Source organism: Sturnus vulgaris, chromosome 8 (genome assembly GCF_052056855.1).
Source record: "Sturnus vulgaris isolate bStuVul1 chromosome 8, bStuVul1.hap1, whole genome shotgun sequence".
NCBI lineage: Eukaryota > Metazoa > Chordata > Aves > Passeriformes > Sturnidae > Sturnus > Sturnus vulgaris.
In genome coordinates, this window is record NC_142250.1 from 2,964,200 (window position 1) to 2,991,811 (window position 27,612).

A 27,612-nucleotide genomic window follows, 5' to 3' on the forward strand; every position below is an offset into this window, starting at 1 on the left:
TAATCCTGTGTAGGAGCAAACCAGCGCATGAACTCCAGTGAAACTGCAGCCAAACTAAAAACTGCTTCCCCTCCGTGCCACTCCTGCTATGCAGTGATGTACAGGGATGGAAGCAGCAGGATTCTCCAGGCTGCTGCACAAACCTTGGGTCATCTTCAGGGCCACCCTGCTCTGGACACAAAGACACTGCTTTGCTCACCCCGTGGCTTCTCTTGACTTTGTACGTTGGCAGGATTGGTTTCAGCTGCAGAGTGGAAAAGCTGCTTCACATGAATTTGTCAGGAAGAAGCAAATAATAGGCATAATAACTGAAATAAGGCAGGAAAGGAATTTCTCCCTCCATCACTCCCCCCACATCCCTTCCATATGAACAAACAAGACCAGTTGATTCTCCAGAAGGCACCAGATAATTAATTTCATTTCCCAGCTCTTGTTTTATCAAAACAAATATATTTAGTGGAGGCTGCCTGAACAAAGAAGTGACAGTGGGAAACTGCCCCTGTGGTCCTAATGCAGATGTGAATCAGCAGAACAGCAATCCTAGGAGAAGCTTTTTTCCTTTCTTTTTCATTCACATATGGTTAGATAACACACAAGTGTCTTTCCATTTATACCTACTTATCGTCATAGAAATATTTTTGTTTACTCTAACACACACACACACATATTTCCAAGATTGGAAAAGCAGCCATGAAGCTCTTTAGAAAAGTTATTAAACTCTCAGCCATTAAATGTTCATTCCTCACTGGAATCTCACTTGCCAGCACAAATAAATCTGTGAAATAGGCTGAAATGTTTGAGGTGATTTGTGACTCCCTTCAAATGGTTCCTTCAAATGGATTTCCCTCCCATTTGAGAGCAGCAGCAAATTTTGGCTTTTGCAATAATTTGGGTGCTCCAAGCAAAGCAGAACATGGGTGATGAAGGCTGGGGGGCTTCCAGCAGACCTCCAACCATGCAGAACTGAGTTGCACACTGAGAAGCTTCTTGCAGAAAACCTTGGGAACGCACTGCAGTGCCACTGCCACGAGTGGAGACGGATCCTTCCCCTCATCCTCCAGCCCTGCCCGTCCTACCTTGTCCTTCACTGCTGGCTGTGCTTCCTCCCTTCCACCCCACATCCCTAATCCTTCACCACACAGCTCAGTGAAGCCCAGAGGAGCCTGAGTTGATGACATGCATTATATTTTCTTCAGAAAGAGCTTGACAGCCCAAAAAGATTCCTGACAACCACGATGCCACCACCATCAGCAGTAATTGTGTCCCCTGCCACGGCCACTCAGACAAGGCTGCCGTGTCTCCTGTCACCAGGCTCACTGGGGACAGCCCTGTCCTGAGAACTGCCCACCTCACCAATGAGTGCTATAAATAATTAACGTGTATTCCTCTAATCCTTTGCTGGAACCACGGCCTCCCTAACCAGGGCAATGCATCACAACTTCCAAACAAACACTTGGCAGCAGCACGCGTGGGAGGGGGGTGTGTATAGATGTTTAATGGTGTTTCTCTTACAATCGAGGTGCTATAGCACTTAGGAAAGGCATTTTTGGTGGTGGGAGAAGAGGGAGAAGAATATTGATACACTAAATACAGGAGGAAACACTATTAAACTTCATGCAACTACCAAGAGCCACTAAAAAAAATCAAATCTCATTAAATATCTTTTGCTATTTAAAATCACATTTAAATGTGCCTGTGATAGATCTGAGCTTTAGCTGCCAGTAATGACAACTGCATTGCTGCAAGGAATTTACACATGATGAGATATATTTTATACATGTTTTTATTAAACAGTCACCCGAAAGCTTCAGCATCACTCACAGAGCTGCACAGCAAACACACACAGCTACGATACTATTTGTACTGTCTGATGCAAGAAGGGCTTGGATAACATTTGTTTAGTCAAGGACAAACAGTCCTGGGGCCAGTAGTGGATGGGTGGAAAGGCAAAGTTGGGTAACACTTCCGGCCTGCAAAGAAACAGAGTCCCTTCAGCTGAAGGGTTCTTGGGGAGAAATGCAGATAAAACCAAACTGAGCTGCAGTCCAGGTCACACTCCAAGGGCTGCCTCTTCACAAATAATCACCACAGAGTTAAGGAAATGAGTCCTGAGGTTCAAGCAGGGCCTTTACAAATACCTCTCGTTTCTCACCCAACCACAAAAGGCAGCGATGAGGAAGGCCAGGGATGCTGTTCCAGAGGGTGGTGTCAATCATCAAAGTCGATTCTGATGGGGCCTCCTGTCAGGACGTGGTCTGCCATGTGAACAGCTCCCTCCTCCTGCTCCCGTTCCCGCTGCTCGGCCGCCCTGCGGGCGCGTCTCCGGCAGCCCTGGGCGCAGCGCGACGTCTCGTCCAGAGCCCCGCACACGAGGATGCGGCAGTGCAGGAACACCTCCTGCGGTGGGGACACAGCAGCACGGTCACTGCACGGCTCTGGGCACCGCTGGCCACCAGAGCCAGCGGCACAGCATTCCTGTGGCACGCAGCCCGTGTCCAGCATCGCCGTCCGCAGCCAGAACGGCCGCTCCGATGGTTTCCTTGTGTGCCTTCTCCAGAGAGCCTGGCTGAGATCTCAGAGCCAGGAGTGGGGAGACAGGGGATAGGAAGGTGTGGAATGATCCTCCAGGTGAAGGGATGAAAACAGAAGGAACCAGCTTGGAAGAGCTCACATGGACTGGCAGGAGCTGCGTGCCATGAAGGCGGTGAAGCCTCTCAAGGATTGATGGAGATGTGCGAGAGAATTTCAAGTGAGCTGGGAAAACAAAGCCAGGAAACCGAGGGGAAAAAGGAGGAAAACACAGGGTGATGAGAGGCTAAGTTGAGGGAAGAGAGAGAATGCAAAGAGCAAGGAGACAGCTGCCTTTTCTCCTTGCACTGCAAAGGGAGTGACAGGACTGCTGCTCCCTGCCCTGTAAATGACAAGGAGAGCAAGGAAGATCCCTGCAAGCAGCAGCCACAAACACTTGGAGGGTTTGAAGCAGAATCCATTGTGCAGGATGGGAGGATGCAGGTTGGAGGCAGCAGGGGTAATCAGAAAGGCAGGGAAAATTCCTGAAGTTTAGATCTCATCTGTTTTAACCCTACTGGAGCTCTCCAGTAGCTGGAGCAGCAGCTTTTGGAGCAGGCAGTGTTGGCTGAGCATAACAAAGACTGGAAGATCCAATTTCCTCCAAGAGAGAAAGGAAAGCTATTTGCATTAGGAAAATGGCATTATCCTTCCACTGTCCTCCCACTACAGAGCTTCTGCCCCAGAGAGACAGCCTGGTTTCACATTGAATTAAGCAGTATGGTGGCCTTCTGTCTGGAGTCCTGGCATCTCTACTCACAAGAGCTAGAGAAGACACAAGGTTGAAGAGATGCCAAACTAAAAACTGTGTTGTTTTAAAGACAGGGTACTGTGAAATGTGCCTGTGACTGAGAACACTACTCTCACCCAGCAAAGAAGGGTCCACCCTGGAAGTAACAACAATTTTAGCCTGCTGTGGCACTGATGTTCCAAAACTGTCCTCCATATTTTAATTTTAGTTGTTTTTATCAATCTCTCCTGAAGTACCTGTGTCAGGCTCCTGTAAGGTGCAACTGCTGGAGCAGGCACAGCAGCATCTGCTTTGGGCCAGCCATTCCATACCCTTTTCCAACTTGGTGCTGAGGCTCCTCAGTCATATCAGAGCTGATGAAATATCTAAGAGTTGAGTTTTGAGCTTACCTTGTTGTCTTTGCCCACAAACTTGAACACAGGAACCTGGAAATGCTTGGCAAGATGGTCCTTTGACGTGTACTGCTTCACAGAATCATCAGAAACACAGCTGAGGAGAGCAGAGGGATAGGCTTTAATGGGTTTCCCAGAAATGGAAAAAGAAAGAGAAAAGACATTCCAGCCTACTTAACCAGAGAAAGAAAAGGAGGGATTGGTTCTCTCAGGCTCAGCTACCATCTCTGCTACTTCCTCTTTGGCCACAGGAGAAAAGTGGGGAATGATGGGGAAAAACAGCAGCATTGCTAATAGCATCTGCAGACAAGGAACTGCTCAGCAGCAGAGGGCTGGCAGGACATGGCCCAGTCCCCTCAGAGAGGGACTGCCAGGGAGCTGCAGGCAAGTGTGTCCTCATTTCACCTTCCTGTGCAACAGCCTGCAGTGTTATACACAACAGAATGTGCTATGCTCTTACTGTATAAACGTAGATATGCACATAAATTATACTAAAATGAAGCAGCCTGCACCCCCATTACTAAAATATGACAGATGATTAAAACAACAACAATCCAGATTTACTTTGCTTTCCTGCTGGATTTGGTCAAACAGCTCAAATTCACTACACTAAACATTTATAATTTCAGTTTTTCCATCACTGGCAATGCAAGATTGTCCGAGAGATTGCAAAATTGCAAGAAAATAAGCTGCTTTTATAACAAGCTACATTCCAGTTGTAGTGCATTTATAAACTATTACAGCCTGCTTAGTCTGACAGACAAAAAGTAATGGTGGCTCAATAATTACTGCTGGTTATTGCAAAGCCTTGGGCATCTTGAGAGGCCCTGATGCTGCTGTGAAATTGCATTGCAATGCAGCTCATCCTTTCTAGCAATTTAATTCCATCAATGTGGGCTTTGAAAGATATCTAAAGAACACAAAAACAACAAAGTGGTAGAAGAGGTACTGGTGTAGCTCAAAGTCTTGCTCTTGCAGCAAGTTTCAGCTCCCATCTTTATGTGAAAAATGTGCATGGCATTGTCAGCAATGCTGATGTTTTACATGTTCAGTTGTAAAAAAGCAGTTCTGCCTTCACTGGAACCTTTGGGAATCTCTATGCTGTTAAAATTCCCTTTTAAACAAGGCATCTGGTCATAAGGAATGACAGTTAAAGACTTTTCCTAGGTGAGGGGCCAAGCTCTAGGGCCATGAAGTCAACTCATAGGCATGTTTTCATTTGTGAGCATATAAACTGTGATGATTATTGGACACTGGCTCAAACTGACTCCTAAATCCCGGGTTCTCCAAAGGTTCCCCACACTGGTGGAAGGAAATCTACTGGTTTGGGGCTAGGGAAAGTGGAAGAACACTACAAAGGAATCAGAGATACATAGACAAAACCTCAGCTCAGAAAGCTCATGAGTCACAAGGGCAAGTCCTTTTGCATTTATGGGGCCAGACCATATCTCACTCTCCTAGGAAACCCCCAGAGACCCTATTGCCCACTTTGGAGAGGTGAGAAGAGATAGCTATGGAGGGAAAAGGGGTGAGCCTGGTCAGGATATGGGGAAAATCACCCTATCCCTGTGCATCATGTGCTTGGGTTTGGGGAGCAGAGTGGCAGGGCCATGGGAGCTGTGCTCTGACCCTCTTATTCAGGCTTGCAAGGTTGAAAGGAAGGCTTGCACAATGAAATATCCACCTCAGCCTAACAAATGGGGCAGCCTGAGGCAAAACAAGATGAGCTTTGCACCTTAAGCACCTCGTGCTCTGCTGAGCCACAGCTCCTGCCCTCACCAGTGACACGACCTTGCTCCAGATGCCCCAGAGAGCTCCAACGTTTATCAGCTGTGCCATCGGTCAGTGCCTCTGGTTCACTTTGTTTTCTGAAGGCAGGCAATTTACAGAGAAGACAGCAATAGAGGGAATTTTCCCATTCCTCAGCCCGAGGTATAGCCCCTCCAATTTAAACAGTGTTTCCCTTTGGAATATGAGGTTTACTCTTGCAGGTGTGATCCTGATAAACTGTCACAAAAATCCCATCTTTATTGCCATGAGCTTGTGGGGCTGGATTTCTAGAAGGAAACCGAGTTACTACAGAAGTGTCTGGAGCAGGGACAACCTAGCAGTGCATTCAGCTAATTTAATTTTGAATCACTGGGGACACTGGGGACTGCAGTGATGGCTGCAGAGTGGAGCACTTTTCCCTTCAGTGAAGTTTTAATGCCCTCTGCAGGTACCAAGGGACTGCTGGTGCCATAAATCCTCCAACCAGTGCTGGGGCAAATTAAAGAGATGACATTTCCTGCCTTCTCCATCCAGCTCAGGTTTTGGCTGCTGTTTTGAATCCCATCATTTTCACTCATGGGGAGAAAAGAATGAATGTTTGGGGCCTTGACTCTGTGAAGGGTTCACAGGAACAGCTAAGCCAGGGAGTTGATAAAATCAATTTTTCCATTACAGATCTGCTCATAAAGCCCAGAAATGTTGGGCACAGAAGGACTGCAGCCTAGGATGGAGGGAGAGCAGGCTAATGCTGAATCCTCTGTCAGAAAGAAATGAAAACAGTATTTCTGGTTACTTTACAGCGCAGGACCCTTTTGCTACAAGACAACCACACAGGACTTGCCATCAGCAGCTGTAACAGTGGATGATTTAGTCTGGCAGCTGAGGACATGATTGTTGTCAGCACTAAATGGTCTGGCAGGCAACATACAGGACTTACACAAGCACAGTCCCTTGACTACCAGGCTACAACTCTTGGGTATGTCTTAGATATTCCTTTGGCTGGATTTCCCTCCCTAGAGGACAGCAGACTGCCTCACAGCTATGACATTTCCTCAGAGCCGTCTGGTGAAGCAGCTGGATGCAAACACTCCACAGCAATGCTGTTGCATGGCACAGTCTTTTCAACACCAAAAGAAGTGTCTGAAAAGAGGGATCATCTCAGGAGCCACCGCTGAGCCCACAGCAAGGCTCCCCAAACCTCTGATGCAAAAACCACTACAAGAGTGAACCCACAGATCTGCACAAAATTATTTTTAGCATATCCTGGAATGATCACTAACCCCAAACACCTCAAAAAAATACAGCCAAAGTTTATTGCACTGACAGGCATCAGGGAGAGCAAAAGCAAGAGATTCTCCTGCAGCTCCCACCAGAACTAGCAGTGGGTTCTTTTGGCTCATGCTATAATAACGTCATTATAAGAAAATTAAGAAACTTGCTCCAGTTGCTGTGTCAGCTGTCTGGCAGCAGCACATGGCCATGGGGGTTCTGCACATTGGCTTGGCACTCTGTGGCAGGCAGAGAGAGGATATCAGGAAAGAGAATCTACAGCAGCCAACTCAATTATCCACAAGGCCAGTGACAGGGAAATGCACCCTGTAAAGGCTGTACTTGGAGGAACTGCCTCCCACTGCTTCTCCCAATTCCTTTTGATGGGACAGGTGGTTTCAGCATGATGGCTGAAACAGGCAGGGCAGACAGGCTGCTGTGGAGAAGGGACAGTGTTTCCTGCATCACCCAGACAACTCATCCCCATTAAACTGCCAGCAAGAGAGGGAACAGTGAGCTCACCCATCTTGAATCAGGTAGTACTTCAGGATCTCGTCAATTTTTGAGGTGGGAGTGGCAAAGCAGCTCTCCACCAGCGTCTCCAGCCCGCTGACGTGCACCAAGGGCTCAATCCCAAAGTACAGCGAGTCCCGAAGCTTGAGGGTGGGCAGAGCACCCCTGTAGGGCTCATCAAAGTCCTTGTCCTTGAAGATCTCCAGGGTGAAGGGGAAGACGCCCTGGTTGCGGCTCATGATTTCCAGGGGGGAGTTTTTGAGGTTGGGCACGTAGCCCTCGGAGATGGTGTAGCGGCGCGGGAACTCGCACGTCACCGGGATCAGCAGCTTGCTGGTGCGCACGATGATGTCCCCATTGCTGCCCGGGGTCTGCTTGGGCAAGCCAGTCACCAGGTTGGTGGCAATGATTTTGTCATTTATCACCTGCAGCGAAGAAAGGGGAGATCACCGAGAAAGACCTCTCTGGGCTGATGCTCAGAGCAGCCACTGAAGGCCCAGCTTGTGAACTTACACCCTGTAGTGGTTTTGGTTTGCTAATTTGAAACTGTTTTCTTGTGAGATAGGATTAGAAGGAAGGCAAAATAGGCTTAACTTTAAATGGTATAAAGAGAAACTTTATTACTAGGAACTATAAGAAAAAGAAACGTTTTAGGCCACTTTTCCTCCCCCTCCTCCCCACTTATTTAATATTGAAAACGTACAGAAAACAACTCAGTTAGTTTACTGTTTCTAAATTCGTCTTTCACTAATTTACGTGGGAGAGGAGACTTCCCTGTTAAGTTTATGGAGAGATCTCCACAATAAAGAGTCTTCTAGTGGTCTTGATGTCATAGTGATCAGCTTCCCGGGAGAAAGGAATTTTGATCACTACATAAAAATTCCTCCCTCAACTAACAGTTTTTTCAGAACTGTTACTGAGGACCATCAGAATGGAGCTGCTTATCCTCACAGACCAAACCCTGGTAGGTCCTTGGCAAAGCACCACACTGGATCCTCACCAGTCGCCAGTTTAACCTTTGAAACATTACCAGGAGACCAGAATGTGTCTCAGCAGGAGGATGAAGAGTGAGGGCATTTGGACCTTCTACCCCTGTGAAGCAGGAGGGGAGCAGAAAGCAGCACCCATGCAGTCAGACACACAATGCTGGAAGGGGAGATGGAACAAACTCTCTGACTTTGGTCTGCTTTGAGGGCAGCTGCATGGCAACACAGGAAAGGGCTCTGAGGGTACAGCTAAATCAGCTTCATTCCCCAAGCAAGCCCCAGCCAAATCCCCCAATCCCAGAGAGTGGGCAGTAGGTACACATACATCCACCACAGTACCACAGGACTTCAGGGAGAAATGGATGTTGACGTGAGTGCCGTTGGACACGCCTTTGCACGAGGTGTTGATGAGGGAAAGGTCCAGGCCTCCAACCAGGTCCTTTGGGATGTTCACCTCAATAGAGCTGGACTTGCACAGCACTGGAACTGCAAGAGAAGACTCCAGAATAACTGTGCTGCAAACCCACCAGTGAGCTGGGGAAGGGCTATACCAGTTATATTTGGGGGAAAAAAGGGGAATCATAGACAGCATTTATGGTTATGATCCTACCACAGTACTGTAAGTACCCACCTTGCATTCCCACCTACACAACACTGTCCCAAATCCTCCAGCCACAGCAATGTCTCAGAAAGCAATGAAGACAAATCACTGCACTTTCAGCAGAAACGTAGCTGTGCTTTCCAGCTTCACTTTAATATCAGCACAGATTTGGTTGATATCTCTTGCACTGCAATGTCCTGGGAAGAGCCTTTGCTAGATATGGGTATCAAATTCACAACACCCCAGGCAAAGCCATTTTTTAAGACCCTTAATCAGATTTTACATCAAACCCAGAACCTGCTGAAACAAGACAGAGTAATTCCATATAGATACCGAGCTAAAATGGAAGCACCTCAAAATGCCATAATAATATTTTTATAAGCAATAAACCCAGCCCTGACAAACAAACCCAATTAGCTCACTCATTCCACCTCCTTCCAACCTTTAAATTTTAATACAGGCCTCCGTGTGAATTTTTTTACATTAAAGTTTCATTACATAAGAAGCAGGAGAAAATGGAGCTTGGACAAAATAAAAAATGAAGGAAGAGAGAATAATATTCAATAAAAAAGTAGTTGCTGTATAAATATTCCTTGGGGATGTTCAGTTCAGTTAGAGACAGGACAAACATACTGGTGGCATATATCCTGGTTTCAGCCAGAAAAACAAACCTTTTGCAGGATTTACATTTATTTTAAAATAAAATCCCACGGCAAAACCTTTTTTGTAAATATACTCGTTTCCTGAGATTTTTGACAAAATTAATTGCAGTCCCAGTCCTTGACATTCCTATGACCTGCATTCCCTTAATTTCAATCATTGATTATATAATTGAGGATTCTGGATATTTGATATAAGGCACACTGCTAAAGCAGGCATTTTATTTCACCCTCCTTTAAAATTTCCCTGTCCCAGCTCAGGTATTTGCAACAGCCTCTGAGTACCTCCAGGGTGCATTTTTGATTAAAGGTTGATAATTTCAAAGTGATATGCTAAAATGTATGCAGAGTGCCCAAAGCAATATGTTCCCATAATGACACTGCTGGGTTAGAACAGAAGCTTAAAGAACGAAAAATTACCTTAACCTTCCCTCCACTGGCAGCAGAAGGTAAATGGGAATAACTGAGCATGTCAAATGGCTCAGGAGCAGAGAAAGGGACTTGGAGAACACAGAATAATGCAGACAGAGAGGAACATCCTTTGCAGAACTGATTGGCTTCATCTGGATTTAAGCACTCGCTGTTCTAGGGCTTCTTGATAAATAAGAAAATGTAACTGCTTTTATAAAGGTGACATTCAGGGCAAGAGATTTGGATCCCAAGTGCAATTCTCTGAAGTTCAGGACTGATTTGGTTCAGGATCTCTCTGTTTCTGGCACAAAGTGAGAGAAAAGAAAACTCTCCATTTTCCATGTGCTCCAGAGCTGCAGGACCTGTGTGCCCTCCACCACCTGGACACAGAAACGAGTGAAGGGAACCTCTTGACTCAAGTCAACTCATGGCTATTTGGGAAAACACCCAGTGTGTGCCAGTCAAACATTCTTCACCCTCATACTTCTCAGAGCACCTATGAGAACAGGGAAAGCCTCCTCATTTCCACTTTAAACTCTGTTTTGCACCAATGCCTCTGAGCACCTGACCCTGGGAGGAAGCTTCTGTGGTGAGTCCAACACTCATTTCTCTGTCTGCTGTTCTTACTGGCACCATATTCCACCCTCTGGCTTCTTCCTTGCCCTTTCAAAGTGCTGTTGCTTGGAGCAGAGGCTATCTTCCTGCACAGACTGCTCAGCAGAGCAGGCTCTCTGGTCATGGGGAGCCCCGACCCACTGCTACAAACATAAACCCTGCACAAAAATTCGGGCAGAGGACAGGGGGAAAGAGCATTTCATCCCTACTCTTCAGGAAGAGGTGGGGTAGGATGGGCTGCAAAAATCCAAGAATTTTGCTGGCTGGTGTCTTCGTGGAAAAATTGCAGCCTCTAGACTCTGATTTCTGTGGAAGATTATTAATGTTTGTTCTGAACATGGAGACAGTGCAAAGGGGAGATCTGAGAGATCTCAGAGAGGTTGCAGATCCAATTGCTTCAGGCTACCATGGCTGCCCTGCACTGTTAATTGAAGCAATATAAACCTGATTAGGTGTCATAAGAAATTGTGTGGTGCAGCTCCATACCCGAATCTCAGGCCACAGCATGGGGAGATAAATCCATGAATGCAAAAGAAAAGGCAATTTCACTTTATGAGATGCTGTATCTTGAGCCCCAGCCTGGCTCCCAGCAGTGCTGCTGCCCTCATTAGCAGCCTCACAAACAGCAGAAACCCTGGCTGGGAAATCCAGGACTTCCAACCCTGCTGGGGTTGCCTCAGGGGCTCAGGACTGGAAAACATCACTCTGTTCTGGCCTGTATCCATCAATCAGATCTTCAATCACTGAGTATGATCACAGCTCTTGGAAATCCCCACCAGCACTGCTGGATCTCGAGCGGGCAATGCTCACCCTTGGGAGCCCTGCATTTCTAAAAAGCTTAAAAAGCAGAAATTCCATCAAGTAGAACCATTCCAACTTCCTCTCTGAGGCATTCCTGTCCTTTTGGCCACCATGAAGCCCAAATCTGTCCCTCTGACTGATATCTGGGCACTCTGTGGCACATCAGACTGCAGGAGGTTCTGTGAGCACACCAGGCAACACCAGGCTGCTGGTAGGCTGGATGAATTTGCAAAAGAAATCTTTGCAAAAAACAGGGAGCTTGTTTTTTTTCCATGTGCATGCCATAGGCACAAGTGACTCAGCATGAAGGACTCCCTGTGGAAAGTTCAGATGGAAGGTTCTCCAAGGATAATGCTGCTCTGGCCTCTACACAGCAGAAGTAAAAGTCAATTTTTAGATGCTATCCCGGGCACTTTTCCAAGGGGCAGCAGGAGCACCTAATATCAAAGCTAGTGCCATGCTTCAAGGCATAGGAATGCTTACTGGAATGGCATACTTGGAAAAAAACATGCCTCTTTCTTTAACCCCATTCTTGGAAGGAACTGGACTGCTTTAGCTGGGATTCTGAAGTTTGAAGCAGAGAAATTTATCAGAGGTGTGCACAGAGCACAGAGCCCTGTGGCTGTTGTCCTGCCTGGATGGAAGTGCAACATCTTCAGGCTCTCACTTTTGGATGGTCTGTCATTAGTAACAAAGCTCCATGAACCCAGCTGGAGAGGACAGACTAAGGGAAGACAGCAAAAACAATAAGAGAAGTTCCTTCAGACATTCCCTCGGGGGACAGAGACTGACAGGGAGATTTTGTTGACCTACCTTGGCAAGTGTGGTTGTCTTCTGACAGAACAAGTCCCCTGGGACATTCACACTGGTAGGTGTCTTCCACTTCAATGCAGGTGTGGCTGCAGCCTCCGTTGTTATTGTGACAGCCTTCAATTTCTGGGAAAGAAAGGAAAATCAGCACATCCTGACAGACCCCAACAGACCCCTGGCCACCCAACAGTCTGAACAATACAGCTCAAAGGCAACAGTTTGTTTCCCAGAAAATGAGGTGGAGATCCCTTTTTTAACTGTACACTTTTACTTATGCAGAGCATCATGATTTTTTTCTTTCAAATAACCTTAATTGCTTGATTTTTTATTAATCCTTTGGGATGAATATGCTAGATGAGTTCTACTGTTCTCAGTAAAATAACGTAAGATAAGCAAATCATAGATATAAAAGATTTCTCCCCGAGCCTGCCATCAGAAATCACTGTACGGTTTTCACTGATTTGGAAAGAAAAAGATGGAAATCCCACACTCAATCCTATATAGTGCATGGAAAATAACAGCCTGAACACCCCACATGAGTCAAAGCAATGGGTAAAGCATCGTAATGTAAATTTTGAGATACTTTCAATTCTACTCAGCTTCACCAATTCAGCAATCAAGCTAAATCTCTTGAATTTGTTCTTTGCAGCAACAAGCTGTGAGGTGGCTCACACCTCACATCCCATTCTCTTACTGGCTCACAAAGCTGAGGGCACATCTTCAGAAATAAAACTCACTAACAAGATTGTAAAAATCCCCAGCAGCAGTGTTAAACTCCTGAAAGGCACCATCCTTCTTACAGAAGGGAAATTAAATGATATATCAAAGGCCCTAAAAGCCAACTTGGGGAATGGCAGAAACAAACGAGTTTCCAAACAGACTATTCCAGCCCTGTCAGAAGAGTGCAGCACTTGGGAATAAAAATTGCACAGCTCATTTATGTGATGCCCCAGCAGCTCAGAGCTGGATGTGGCAGGGACAAAGCCCACAGACCATTTTGGGCTCACATAACTTGACAAGTACTTAAGGAGCACTCTGCACAGCAGCATTTCCCAGGGAACTGTCACTGCCTGCATGAGTGATGTACCAGCAGAGCTCAGAGAGCAGATTTAGCTCTTTTGGGTAACCAAAAACTGAGGCACATCTGTAGTTGTTTTTCTTGTCTGAGGCCCCACAGAGTCTGTGAACAGCACCCAGCAGCTTTGCTGTGAGGGGGCACAGTGCTTTTCCACAGCTCACCCCAGAAAACATCAGGCACACATCATTTTTTGCTGGGTTTGCCTATTTCTGCTCAGGGATGTTTGTACATTGTTAGTGACAACACATCAGGCCCACAGTTTGGTCTTTAAGCCAGCAGTCTAAATTTATCAAGGGTTTTCAACCTGGCTGTGCCACCACTGTGAAGGAACAGTGACAGCTGCACGGAGCAGCAGAGCCCACAGACACCAAAGAGCAAAAATGCTGCCCAAATCCTAAATTTTACTTCTGTCCACAGATTGGCACTCCCTCTCCTCAATCTCTGTCCTGGGAAGCTAAAAAATAATTATCTCATGCTCTAGTCTAATATCATGACTTTACCCCGTGCCTAATGTGAGCTGCCAAAAATCAGAGCTGCTAAATCTGCCCTCACAAAACTCTACCACACAAATCTCCAGAGCCAAATCCCAACAACTCCAGCAACAAGTTCTGCCTGGACAACCAATCTTCCAGGTCCACTGCTGCCTGTCCTCTGTGGAGATGAACACAAGCAAATCCTAACAAAAATGGACAAGGCAGGGACAGCAACAAGGAGATTTCTCTCTGCTTGCTTAGAAGGATATTTTAGTATCAACATCTCTGGCAAGCACAGAGGTGATATCAGTGACATTTAATCCCAGGTGCAAGGAGCCAAGAGAGAGCCAGTGTTGCAAGGGAATGATTTCTACTGTTTCCAGCAGCCTGTGGGAGCTGATGCCTCACCTTCACAGGTTTTCCCATCGCTTCCCAGCGTGCGCCCGACCCCGCACTCGCAGCGGAAGGAATTCTTCAGGTTAACGCAGAACTCGCTGCAGCCTCCGTTGTTGTGCTCACACTCATTTTCATCTGAAAAAAACAAGCTCTGGAACTGAATGGAAAAACAAGCTCTGGAATGAATAATCCTACTACAAAAGTAGTAATACTCACAGTAGCTTTTGAATCTCTTGGTAAAGCTCTGAAAATTCCTCTTAAGTTTTGTAAAGGATAAAGTTGCTCTGTGTCTCTCTGTCTTTCTTTTTTTGTTTTTGAAAAGTGCTTTCTTATCTGAGATTCTAATTCCTGAACCTGATTTTATCTCTGTGTGCAAAAAGCAAATCAAACAGAGAGGAAGGGGCAGACATTGCTCTTGCTGAGCCACAAAATGGATGATTTCTCCTAGGCAGGCCAGGATGCTGAAGTTATCAATCGAGGTTCACATGGGGTTTCATCAAAACAGCTTAGAAGCTGGCATTTATTAGGTGTCAGAAGCTTAAAACCAAAAAAAAAAAAAAAAAAAGAAAAGTACCATTTTAATAGACAGGTCAGAGATGAGCTCTCCCAGGTGTCTGTGGTCACACACATGCACAGTACCCACAGCTGGCAGCTGGTGGTGGTGTCTCCTTCCACAAGCAATGTGAATTGAGTATTTTTAGCCAGACTTGGCCAGTACCCCCCTTTAGGAGGCAGGAAGCACATCCAGGAGACTCACACAGACTCTGCTTTTCACACATGTGACAGGCTCCACACTTTCCCTTCTAAAAATAAAACCAAAGCTGCTTAAAAACAGAAGGTGAAGAGGGAAAGGGCTACAGGCAAAGTCATGGTGATGTTGTTAGAAGGGTCCAGAGATTGTCTTGGTCAAGGGCTGGGCCCAGAAATTCCCCTGACTGGTCGTTTCAAGTTCTACAGCACACACAGATCTCTGTCCCTGCTCTTCCCCACCAGTGAGAAGCAGCAATTCTGAGATGCAGGCTGGTTGCTTGAAACTGGATTGGGACAGTGCTAAGCTGATTTTAATCACAGCTTAGCAGAACATGGATACAGGCATTGAAGAAGTCAAAGGCAATGCATGGAGTTGGTGGGTGTGTGACAGGAAATCTAAGACCTTATTTAACCCCTAAATGAAAATGTAACTCAGGATCAGCCGTTCTGCTCTGGGATTTAAAGCATCAAATGTACTGAGATGCACAGGGAGCTGCACAGAGCTGCTCAGCCTTCACAGAATGGTCTGGGTTGGAAGGGACCTTCAAGTTCATCTTGTTTCATCCCCTGCCACTATCCCAGGTCGCTCCAAGCCCCATCCAACCTGGCCTTGGACACTTCCACGGATGGGGCAGCCACAGCTTCTCTGCTGCCTTATTGCAGCAGCTTCAGTCCCCTCTTCAGGGGAGCTGGGAAAGGAAGCACAGTCTCTGTTTAGGAAAGACAAACAGGGATTTATTTGGTTTCTCCGTAAGGAGGACACAGTTGCTCTCAGAGATGTGATTGCACAATTACTCAGCACAACAGAAAGTTGTTAGAAAGATCACAGAGCCACCCAAGAGAGGCTGCAGGTAGATGAAGCAGTGTGATCATTCCAGCTGAGGTGCTCTGCCATCTGGGAATCTGGAGGAGAAGCAGCAGTGCAGAAATCCTGCTCGTGGGGGAATGAAAGCAGCTGCAGCACACACAGACAAGCTCAGGACTCCTGTGTGCCCCCCTGCTGCAAGAAATCCTTTCCTCTGAGCCTGCCACACACTCACTGAGTGCTAGTGCTTGTCAAGGGCACTTGTGTGACTGGAAGGCTTGCACAGAAGCAGCCAATAAATGCTTTTAATTATCTGAGAGAGCTCAGTCAGCCACTTGGCTGCAGGCAAGTGGAGCTGCTTAAGCAAAAGCCTTCCCCAGAATCACTGTGAGCAAGTGCAACTCTGCAGCAGGACCAGGCTGCTCCTTCCACACACTGGAATGACTGTGGACCCTGCCCTGGTGCTCTCAGACATGGGGTATGTGAAGAAAGAAACCACCCACATCTGCTTTTTCAGGTGTAGCCCCTATGGAACAGACTGACCTGCCACACAGCCTCCTGGACCAACTCTGCTTTCACCTTCACCACGAAATCAAGTGACAGATGAGATTCCTCCCCTCCTTTATCTCTTCCTATCCATTGGTGTGGCTCTGCAGCTCCCCAACAGCCACCCCTTTCCAGCACTCTGGTTTGTCCCATCATTTTCCTGACCTCCCAGTCCAGGTGCTCTCCCCCAGCAACACACACACAACTACAGCCACTCTCTCCTCAGAGCTTCCTGGGGATTCCCCCACAAATCCCCAAAGCCCATATTCCCCACTCTGCTCTCACCTCCCTCCTGGCCATGCTGGTCTCTGCCACCAAGTGCCAGCTCCTTGTCATGCTGCCTAAAACCACTGCAGCTGTGGGGGGACTTGAGAGTTGTTTGGGTCTCTTCAAGCCCGAGGCCTTGGACAATGTCCCAAAAGAGCAGGAAGTATGGTGGAGTTTAGTGTGCAGCCCTACAGCAGCCAGCAAAACTTCTTTTGGAGGAGAGATATTCAACAGAGCATGTGAGAGGAAATCTCTAGTGCCAGACTGCACAGCACTTCCTGAGTGCCACAGTGATACCACATGATCCTGCACCATCATCTTGCACAGAGACTCTGCCACTGAACCATGCAGAAGGCAAACCCAGCCTCACAAATGTGGAGCTCCAGGGGCACCAGAATGGATGCAGTCATGGGATGTCATATCTTGGAACCATTTAAAGAATCACAGTCCTGGTTCTAGGCAGCAAATGGGAAAACTCCTCTCAGGATATGTCATTTTTTATAGTGCTTTGTAAGGCAAGGGATTGAGATGTGAGCAAATGGAACAAATGGAAGAAAAGCACCAGTAAGTGGCACAGCTTATTTCCACCCTTACCAAGGCATGTCTGGCCATCAGGTCCTAGTGTTGTACCCGGGGAACACGTGCAGTCACTGGTGTCCAGGCAGGGGCCCTGGCAATCCACCACATCACAGATGTCATAAAAATCTAGGGCATGACAAGAACAGTGTCAGCACAAAGCACTGAGCATGCAACAAAAGTACAGGATTTGCCCCCTCAGCTTCCCACCCTGGCCCACGCTGGGAAAGCTGACCTCGCTGAAGCTGCAATTGAGTCTAATTACTGCAAGACAGAGATGCAAATTTTGACTTTGCATAAGACAAACCTCAGGGCTCACAGGGGGCATTAAATCACTGAGGCCATGCTGGATCCCAGAAATCTGGGGCTTTTGATCTTTCTGTGCTTTCTGACACTGACCCCCTGGAGAACACTGCTTTTGGCCTGAGGCCTTGGCTTCCAAATTTGAGTGATGAAGTTAAAACCATGTGTGTGTAGTTAAATAGAAGTGTGTGCTTTTACATGGTTTTAAATTTGAGGTTTTGACGGTATAGTAATAGGTATGGGACAAGATAAGGATTTTGGGTGGTGGCTCAGTGTTCATATTCCTTCTTCTTTATAGCTTCAGGTAGTAGCTTTTGGTTAGTCAGTGTCACACTGAGGGTCACGGGAAGTTAGTTATTGGGTTAAAAGGATAAATAACGTAGGTGTTAATTCTCTATTGGACTGTTTGGCTTGTAGCAGCTGGATCTTCCTCCGTTTTATTCGCTTCTAGCTGGTGGCTAGAAGTGCTTCTGAACGCTCTGCACTTTTTGATAAGATTTAATGAACAACCGAGCCTGAACATGAGAAAACCCGTTTCCTTCGTGCATTTTTTAATCCTGGCTCTGAGCGAAGGCAGAAACCACTAATTAAGTGATGCAAAACTCCCACCGCTGTTACAAGGCCGGGTCAGCTGCGGGAAAAAAATCCCGCCAGCGGAACAAAGCGGGCGATACGAGCTCGCTGCTCCCGCACGGAGCTGGAGAATCCCAGCGACCAAGGGGAGGGCACAGGGAGGTGACTTACGCCCGCAGTAGGCGTGGAAGCAGACGCTGGGCTTGGTGAGATGGTACACGTAGTACCCCCCGGGGCAGGCCTTGACCTCGATGGTGGCGTTCCAGAGGCAGCAGTTGCCGCTGAAGCTGGCGCAGGCCTGGCGCCGCACGACGCCGTCGGCCTGGCGCGGGTGGCTGCCGTTCATCCAGATGGGAGCGTGCGTGCCGCAGTGGTTCTCGGCGATGCAGAAGGTGGGCATGGCGTCGCCGGCCATGCCCGTGAAGCGGTACCACTCGCCGTCGATGCCGCTGTCGCACGTGGGCTGTCCGTGAGAGCCGTTGATCCGGTGCTCCGTGTTCCTCCAGGGCTCGTTCAGGCTGATGTAGGCGGAGCAGGGGTCCAGGGCTGGGACACACACACACACACACACAGAGAACAGCTGCTAGGTATCAAGTGTGGAGGGAGCAGAAAACATTCAAGGAAGTCCCTCTGCATCCCCAGAGCAGGCCCCTTGGAAAACCATAGCTTAAAGATAAGAAATGGCTTGTTAAATGATGAATACGAAAAGGAATCCTGCTTCCCCCTTTAGAAGACCCTCTTATCTATCTCTAATATTAGTGGTTCATTTTCTTTTCGTATCTATAGGCTAGCTTTGAATATAAAATCATGGTTAGAATGTAGAATTCCCTTGGTAATTGGTACAAGCTGTGAAACCCTCAAAAGATATAAAAACCCCTGTATTGTAAAACAATAACCGTTGTATGTATTAGATTGGATGCCTTCACGGAATAAACTATGGATTTGTGCCTTTCTACATATGCCAGTCTCTATACCCCGCTGGTCTGAGTGCTCGCTGCGAGCCAAAATTCTATCTGGGCAAGGCTCAAGGACGTGCTCCGTCACTGGGGACTGCTGAGACAGTTTGGGGCATCCCAAAGGACCCCAAAACCCCACCGGCGACAATCAAGCTTTTTTTTTTCCTCCGTCTGACTTAACAGAACTGTTGTGATACAGAGAGATCCCAATGGAGAAAAGGTGATGCCAGCAAACTCATTGCCTTGTGGAAAATTCTGACAGCTCGTCTCCAAGGTCTTGGAGGAACAAGTAAATTAGCAGGGCTTCTACAACATTATGCAACAGTTTGACTTGGTGTTTAGCTAATGGGGGGAAAAAACAAGATGCAAGCAAATCTGAGGTCCAGGTAATGATTTTGCCACAGGAAATATACTCTGGGATCTAGCCTAGTGTAAGAGCCTGATGGAGAGATGGAGACTTCAGACAGCTCTTAAAATGCTGTTTGTTGCATAGACGAGGTTACAGCAGTTGGGGGTTGTGGGTGAGCCTAGAGCTCACCCTGGCTATAGGCAAGCCGTGTGTCCTGAAGCTCAATTCCATTCATAAAGCATTATATAGTTACAAAGTTTATAATTTAGTTATAAAGCATTATAAACTTTTCATTACAGAACATCCTAATACATAAAACCAATCAATCCTTTTACTATTACCTATAGCCTATCATAACTACTAACATTATCACATTCATGTTACTATTTTCCAATCACAAAAGGTTGGTATGTTACAGTTTAAGCTAGAAGTTGTTTTTCAGTTTTTCTGCAGTGGAGAATGCTGAGATCTTTTTTCTACTTGCACCATTGGCTTTCTTGTTTGCCTGTGAAAGTCCTTGTGTTTGGTAAAAACATCTTTTTTTTGAGGTGGATTTATCCTTTGCTCTAAGTCATAAAAGCCCCTTCCTGCTCACTTGCTCTTTGACTTCTAGTTACCCAGTCAGACTGGCTCAGTAATTCTTTTCTTCTATGTCAAAACTTGCTTTCATTTCTATAGAACCTCCTGTATATCTGTAAAATTTTTCTGTTAAATTTTCGTCCTTCCCAACAGCCTAGGACAACAATCCTTTGTTCAAGTAGTAACCGAGCACCTGCAAGCTCCTCCTAAGTCACTGGTAACTGTCCCAGCTGCCTTGGAACAAAGGACTGTATCTCAAACAGGTTATGCAGCCTCTTTTAAAACCCATCCACAGCCAGTGTTAGCCCTCACAGCTGAGCTGCCAAACCTTTTTACTCATTATCTGATAATCTAGGTCTGAATTGGCACCTTCTGGGGAGCACCACGTTAAACCCTTCACACAGCTGTGCTCCTTGCAAGCCCACAAACCCCCCTGATCTGCACAGGAGATCGGCAGCTTGTGAGTGAAGTGAGTGTTTGGGGGGCAAGACATGAACACAAGGACTTCCTGGTAAGGGCATGTCTGTTCATGCAATGCTCAAGCAGTGTGTCCCTTTTCAGAGGCCTTTCTGAACCTTCTGCAAATAATTAAAATATGAGAGTACCATAGGGAGAATGTAAATGAAGAATTTAAGTGTTCATTAAATTCTCAGTCTCCTCCTAATTAACCCTCATTTGGCAGCTTCCTCACTGGAAGTCCAGAGGTTCCATTTTGCCTTACATTTAATACCTGATTAAGCACAACTTATCCATGACAAGCAATTCCCTATTAAGTAAAAGGAATGCTAATACTGCCCTGAGTAAGGAAAATTGATTACCATTTCCTAAATTAGGCTAATAAAACCAATCACTCTGACAAAATGCATCTTGGACTGGAACAGCCTCAACTTTCCACAGCACATTTCTTTTGAAGTTCTAAAGCTTTGCTCTTTTGTTTTGACAATAGTGTGATGGAGCTTGGGTGAGGGAGGAATACTGTGATCTTTCTATTAGAAACAAAAACGATCCTGGTTCATTATTTTGATTTGTTTCACTGACTTTAAAGTGGGAGCTACAAGTGCTTCAGAGAATAGACTTCAAGTCATTCTTATTTAGCTGCGTCCTCTGTAAATATCTGTCCCACAGATGTGCCACCTCCTAGAAATATCTCACAAATAAAACATCTCTCATGCCTTCCTCAGCCACAGATACATTTTGCTTATTCTCAAACCCAGCAAAAAAGGCAGGAGCAGCTGCCAGAGCCGGGAGTGCTGCAGAGCTGGCACAGGGAGCGTGGATCTGGGTTATGAAGGAATCTCCAGTGCCACGAGTCAAAGATATGCAGGGGAGCTGATTCACTGCCACCACAACCAGCCTCGTTCTCCTGAGCAGCAGAGAGGGGAATGCAGCAGGGAATTTCTGATGGGATTCACCAGGCATTCCCTGGTGAGCTCTCCTTTTCACCTGCCTCTGCTTCCTGCCCTTACCCCCAGACAGCAGCAGTGCTGTAAATCCCATCTTCCAAAGGCTGGTTTGACTTCTCCCAAAGGGAAAAGTTAGGTCCTGAACGGAGCTTCCTCTGGACTTCCCTCACTGTAATTCCCTTGGTTTCCACAAGAGGATTTGGTGTGGCCTTAGGGTGAGTCACTGACTGAGATGAAAAGGTTTTCGCGTTGTTAAAAGGCAAATGAGGTGAAGCGGGAATGCCCTGTCAGCTTCCCAGCTGGGCAGCACTAAAAATACCAACACTCTCATTAGCTTTCGTGTAATTATGAAATATCCTTTGTAGACAGGCTCTGGGAACGCTCATCTAGGGAGATTACATTGTCTGCCCAACATCCAGGAGATAATTTCAAGATGAAATTTAGTGAGATGAACATGCAGCAGCTCAGAGGGACATGGAAGAAGGCACGTCAGGGGAACTGAGGTAGCATTCCCTCCCATCTTTCATTCCCCTGAGAGCTTCTGGCAAACAAGTAGAAAAAGCAGACAGTGCTCTTTGGAACACTGCAGATCCTCACAGCCACCTTTGGACTGCCAGTGCTGCCCCACACCAGCCTCCCTGCAGACACCAGGTGTCTTTGGCAGCACAGTTTTTTAATTTTAACTAATTAAATTGAGCTTTTAAGAAAAAAATTCCACAAAAACAGAGAAGCAACTGATCAGCCTCTCACCTCTTCTCTCCAAACAACAAGTCTGGGGGCTTGCACAAAATTAATAACTGTCTCCAGCTCACTATTTTTTCATTTTTCTTGGCTCAATTCCTTTCCTCCTCAATGCCTCTTGCGTGGCCTGAGCAATTGAGGCTGACAAGCGTTGGCTACGAAGCAAAGCTTTTCCATTTGTAAGCTTGATGCTATCGTTAGTTCTCTGGCTGACATGGGAGCACACACACTGGGTGACAAATCAGGCTCCAGTGAGCACTGGTGAGAGCCCCAGCCTGCAGAGATTAACCCTGGGTGCACTGTGCAACTGGAGGTTTCTGCTCCAGCACAGCTAAGCAATAAAGGGAGCAGCACTGCATTATGGCACTAAATTCAGTTCAGATTTGTCAAGGAAGCAGGTGAAAAGCGAGCACAGAGTCTGAGCTCCAAAGGAAGAGGAAAATCCCACAGTGCCTTGGCAATAGAGGTTCTTCCACTATGGGAGACTTCACACTTTAACAGAAGGATCTTTCCAACTGGAAGGAATTTCACATCACCTTCAAAGAAAAGGGATTCTTCTCCCACCTTCCAGCCTCTCACTTACGAATACCAAGGCTCACTGTGAACCTTAGAAATAGCAAACACAAATTAGGCAATGCCTCTTCACTCACCCATCGAAGACACTGGCTGGAGCTGAACAACGAAGAAAAACAAGAACTGGAACATCCCACTGAGCCGAGGAAGAGCCACCACTCAAGGGACAGAGGCTTGAAAGTCCTTGTACAGGCTGTGGCTCTTGCTGCCTTCCTCTCAGTGGAGCTTCTGACTGCAAGATTCCAAGTGTGACTACTGTCCTGGAAGTTTATCAGAGGAAGAAGCCAAAGGGACGTGGGCTACAGCTCCAGCCTTGACCTCCCCAGAGCAGCTCTGCCCCTTACTGACAGCAGGGATGTACTCACTGATCAATCTTGTTTTTTAGATTTGACCTGCTATTGTTTTCTGCCCCGACTGCCCTGCAGTGACACCTCCACTATCTTATCCAGAGAAGAATTCTAACCAGGGACACCCGGACATCCCGAAGGGATGGAAAAGAAGAACAGATGGGTGCTTGTTATCTGTGCTCCTTCCACAAGTCACACTCCAGGGCTCCCTCCAGGCAGAAAACACCAACTAAGGAGCCTTAACTGCAGGAAATGGTGGCCAAAGGAGCAGCACTGGTCCTTCCGAGCACAGATTGCACAGGAGTGCTTGGAGCAGAGCTACAATGGGAACATCAGTCAAACTGAAAGACGGGTGCTCCACAGGGAAATGAGCTATTCCTAGGCTACACAGAGACCCCTGCCACTCCTGCTCACACAACCTGACCACTGCAGCCAGATTATCCAATAAGGCAAGTAAAGACACTTTCCTGCAGTGCTCTTACAATCCCTTGTCTTGAAAAAACAAACTAATCCCAACGTTATGGAAATTAATTTTGATGCAATACCCAGTAATTGACAATCTCTCCTGACTAGTTCAAACCAAACTGGGCTGAGTTGTAGGTGACAGCCACAAGCTCTAGATGCAGCACACTGAAATGTGTTCTTTACTACAGCAAACCCAGAAAGGGCTCTTCCCTCTCACCCCACCCCAAGAGCTCTCCATCAGCAATGAGTGCAGCTGAGCCCACAGTAATCACACAATCAGGCAAACGTGGGCATTTCCCCATTCCCTTGGCATCCTGCATTTCTGCAGCAGGCTGGCCTAAGAAAGGACACCAAGCTTCAAATCCCAGCAAGAAAAAAAAGGTGGCTCCATTATTGAATTTGCACAGGACAGGGAGTAGGGTGCTTGTCTGTCTTGCAGGGAGTGTACATCACAGAAAATTCTCAATGGCCTCTCTCTGTCGGGGTGTGCCCCTGAGAGTGAAGTGCAATATGCTGCTCTTCTCCACCCCAGCACAGGAGCGTTTTTTCAGTGGTGAACAAAAAAAAAGCTCCAAATAAATTACTGTTATTGCTCCCATAAGGAACAAAAATATAAATTCTTGTGGCTCTATTGTGCTGACAGCTGTACAGCAGTACCAGAAAGGTTTTTCCAACAACAGGAAAGGCGAACAGATTCACTACACAAAGCTATCAAAGCAGATAACCCCTCAAGAGGTGATTATGTGAATTCCCAGAAGAGAAACTAAAATTGAACAGAGAATAATACAGCCAGCCACCAGAATTTCTATTTTGCCACTTTCATTGAAAGGCTGGTTCATACTTCTGATGCCAGGTAAATAAAACTGACAAGCCTGAATGGAATGCTCTGTGTCACAGGTGTGTACAGCTCTCTGAAGCATCTCTTCACCAGCTGCCTTTGTTTTGTAGCTGCTGTATGAGCCTGTTATAACAAGGTTTTGACAGATACATGTAAGTGACTGACAGCTGACAATTAACACAGAGAAATGAACTGCAGCATCACAAATTGGAGCTTCAAAGGTGTCACCCACAGGCCCTATCAAGTTCTCAAGAATGGATTAAAGCAGGAGATATCCCAGCATTCCCAGAGAGGACACTATCCCAAATCACCATAACATCTAGTTGAAGGAAATGGTCTCAAGCTGGAGAAGACAGTCTGCTACCTCTAAACACTTCTGGGAAGAAGCACCAGAGGCAATTCTTCTATCAGCACCTTCCCTTTGAAAGTAAATTTGGTTGATATTCACAGCTCCAATTCCCCCACAAACAATCTCAGGGAGCAATAACAGACCTGAGAAATAAACGGAGAGAAAAAGCCCAGTCAAAAATCCTTCCTGCAAGGAGATGCTTTGGGAAAGAGACAATTCCAAGAGGGCATTCTATAGGACCTGCACTCTGCAGCAAATGTGTTGTTCCTGACATCCACATTTGCACCCCAAAGACTGATGAGCCCAACGCACCAAAAAGAATCAGGCTCAAGTTAGAATCTCTTAAAAAAAGCCACCAATACTGTTTAAAAGATATGAAGAAGGAAGGCAAAATGAAAATAAGGGGTAGGGATTTCATTTTGGTACCCAAGAGGGATTTTCTAAACCTGCTACAAAGCCTGTGCATATCTGTTCTTAACACAAGAAAAATGCTCATTTTGCAGGTGGCAATTCTGCTTCTTGTCCCTCCCAGAGATCTCTGCAGGGCTTTACCATCCTCACACAAGGAACTCAGATTCTTCAAAGCATTGGCTGTGCTGGAAAGCCTCCTACAGTTTGTAATGGACTCCTGAATAAAAGTGCTTTGGCATTTGCTGAGGTGATCTTGGCTTTGTCAGAGCCATTCTCAGTGCCTGGGAGGTGTGTGAAGCACAGGAACCTGCAACCTGCCTAGAAGGAGCAGGAGGAAGAGCTAATCAGCACTTCCTGCTGGAGAGAGGGAGGAGAACGTGGCACACAGGACAGGCTTTCTTGTCTGGGATTGATTGGAGGATGCATGTTCACAATAAGCCCTGACAGGCAGCTGAGATGGATTGCACTCAAGTCAAGGACTTTGAGATAGGCCTTGCTGCTGTAAACAACTTGTTCCAGGACTCAGAGCAAGTGGGAAAGGCTGTGGAGATCAGAGAGGGAGCACAAGCTGAGTGAAGTGTGGGCAAACTCAACACAAGTACAACATTGAGAACTCATTTAAATCAGGCAAGTACATCACTCCTAGTTAAGAGTAGCAGTTATTTCCTTTCCCTTAGTGGAGCACTGTGATGGCAGAACTTGGTGTTTTGAGAGTGTTTTCCCACAGGTCCTACAAATCCAGCATACTTTCCATGCTCCTCCGTTTTCACATGGAGGAATTAGAGCACAAATAGCCCAGCAATAACTGCAAAACTAGTCAGGGGCAGAAAGAGAAGGAGGACTCATCTTTTAAGAGCCCTCAGAGCCACAGCAGCACAGCCTAAGAGCAGCTTCTCTCCTGCTTCAGGACTTAGATACACTGCAAGTCTAATTTCCATTACTGGATTTTATGTCAGTAAAGAAAATAAGCCTGATGGGGTTTATAAAAGGAATAATTAGCATCTCTTGGGATAGGTAGAAGAATACTTCAGATATAAAAATCTCCTTCCTCTGTGAAAATGAAGCCATACAATGGGGCACAGAGGAAAGAAGCTTGCTTTTGTAACTCCACATGCACACAAACCCCAGGGGATATCAGAGAAATTGGTCCACTGGCTCAAAGACAGGGCAGCTTGGCCAGCTTCACATGGCTGGCTCAGTGCCATGGTCTGACAGCCAAGAGCAGCTTCAGAGCATCATGCAAACCCTCTTAAAGCCAATATGGAAGAATAAGAACTTGCAGCAAGGTGATCATCATTGCTGCCTGCCAGGCAGGAAGGGTTACAGGGAGAAAAAAAGAAGGGTTTCTTCTTTGCTCCTCAGGAAAGAGGAGCTATGAACACCTTCCCTGGAGGGGCCTGCAAGGTAGAGCCTCATGGGTGTGAAAAAGAGAACTTAATGCAATTCTCCAGGAAACTGAACTGGTCATAATTTATCTGAAAGCTCCCTCACAGAAGGAGGTTAATCAAAAGAATGACAGAATTGGTAGAAAAAGCAGCACTGCAATGCACCCTGCTGCTTCTCCCTCACCAGGGCTGAGGAATGCAGTGGTACATTAAAATTCAGGCAGCACTGCCAGGTCTGCATGTGCTGCCAGGGGGACAGGACCCTGTCACCTGCCTGGCTCCCAAAGGGGAAATAGCTGCTGCAAGAGAGTGTGTTGATGTTGAGATACAACAGTGTGGATCAGAAGAGCAAACAAACCCTGCCCTTCCCTTCAGTGTTAGCATTCCAAGGCACTGAGACTGGAGTGGGAGGCTTGTGGATTTCAGGGCATAAGGGTAGACACTTTGCTTACCCACACTGTCTCTAGAACAACATTAAAGCATGTGCAGGAACAGTTTTGTAACAGCATCTTCTTGCTTTCAAAATAGAGATGGTGGTGCTAAGATGTCACAAAGTCTCCTGTTCTCCTGGATGCCAAAATGGGCGAATTCTTATGCAACTGAGCCAAACAATTTACCTAAGGGTGGCAGCAGCTCACCTGGGGACTGCAGCAGACTAAGGGCTGCTTTGAGGAAGGAAGTCTGTCAGCAGTGATTGGCAACAAACAGCTTCCAGCCCTTCTCCTCCAGCTTTGAAAAACACCAGAGTTGGCTTTTTCAAAAACTAGCTAAACATGGATGGTAATTTTTTTAAGCAGGCTTGATTGAAACCTGCACCAAACATCCTAATAAGCCATAAAGTTATGACAAAGCACACTGCTGATTGCCAAAGGTAATGAACAAATCACCATGACAAATCAAACCATTCCAGCACCCAGAAAGAAAGGAACTGAAGCCTAACACTCCAGTTTTTCTCCAAAACAGCACTTGAGTGCAGTACAGAAATACACTGACACCACAGGTACCTCTTTTGGGCTGCTGGGCATTACCTGCCCGTTTATATTCTCATCCTGTTCCTATGCTGGCCAAACAAAGGAAGATCTTGGCTAGACCAAGTATCTCTACCTCTACCTCACCACCTCCCGAGATCCCTGTTAGGCAGCCAGGCCTGGCAGCCAGCTCTCCATCCAGGCTTCTTCAGCAAAGCCATTATCAGCATCACCACGGCCTCGGGGAGGTAAGGTCAGTCAAGAAGACACAACCTAAACAAAAAGAAATGGAGGAAACTCAGGAGAGAGCTGCCACATAGGGAATATTCTCTTCT

At 46.6% G+C, this 27,612-nt stretch overlaps 1 protein-coding gene across 4 annotated transcripts; it reads right to left on the reverse strand.

The window, feature by feature from the left end:
- Window positions 1-1,765: 1,765 nt before the first annotated feature.
- On the reverse strand, window positions 1,766-27,553 carry OIT3 (oncoprotein induced transcript 3). 4 transcript variants are annotated; one of them, XM_088168566.1, is made up of 9 exons: window positions 27,414-27,553; window positions 18,085-18,459; window positions 17,056-17,166; window positions 14,106-14,228; window positions 12,150-12,272; window positions 8,575-8,735; window positions 7,273-7,688; window positions 3,709-3,808; window positions 1,766-2,397 (listed from the first exon to the last, which is right to left on the reverse strand). In XM_088168566.1, the coding sequence occupies exons 2-9, from the start codon at window positions 18,326-18,328 to the stop codon at window positions 2,209-2,211; spliced, it is 1,467 nt and encodes a 488-aa protein (XP_088024692.1). In that variant the 5' UTR covers window positions 18,329-18,459; window positions 27,414-27,553; the 3' UTR covers window positions 1,766-2,208. The 4 variants fall into 4 exon arrangements, with proteins under 4 accessions (XP_088024692.1, XP_088024693.1, XP_014737731.1 ...); XM_088168567.1 differs by having other exon boundaries at window positions 27,420-27,550; XM_014882245.2 differs by having other exon boundaries at window positions 22,592-27,501.
- Between the last annotated feature and the right edge of the window lie 59 nt (window positions 27,554-27,612).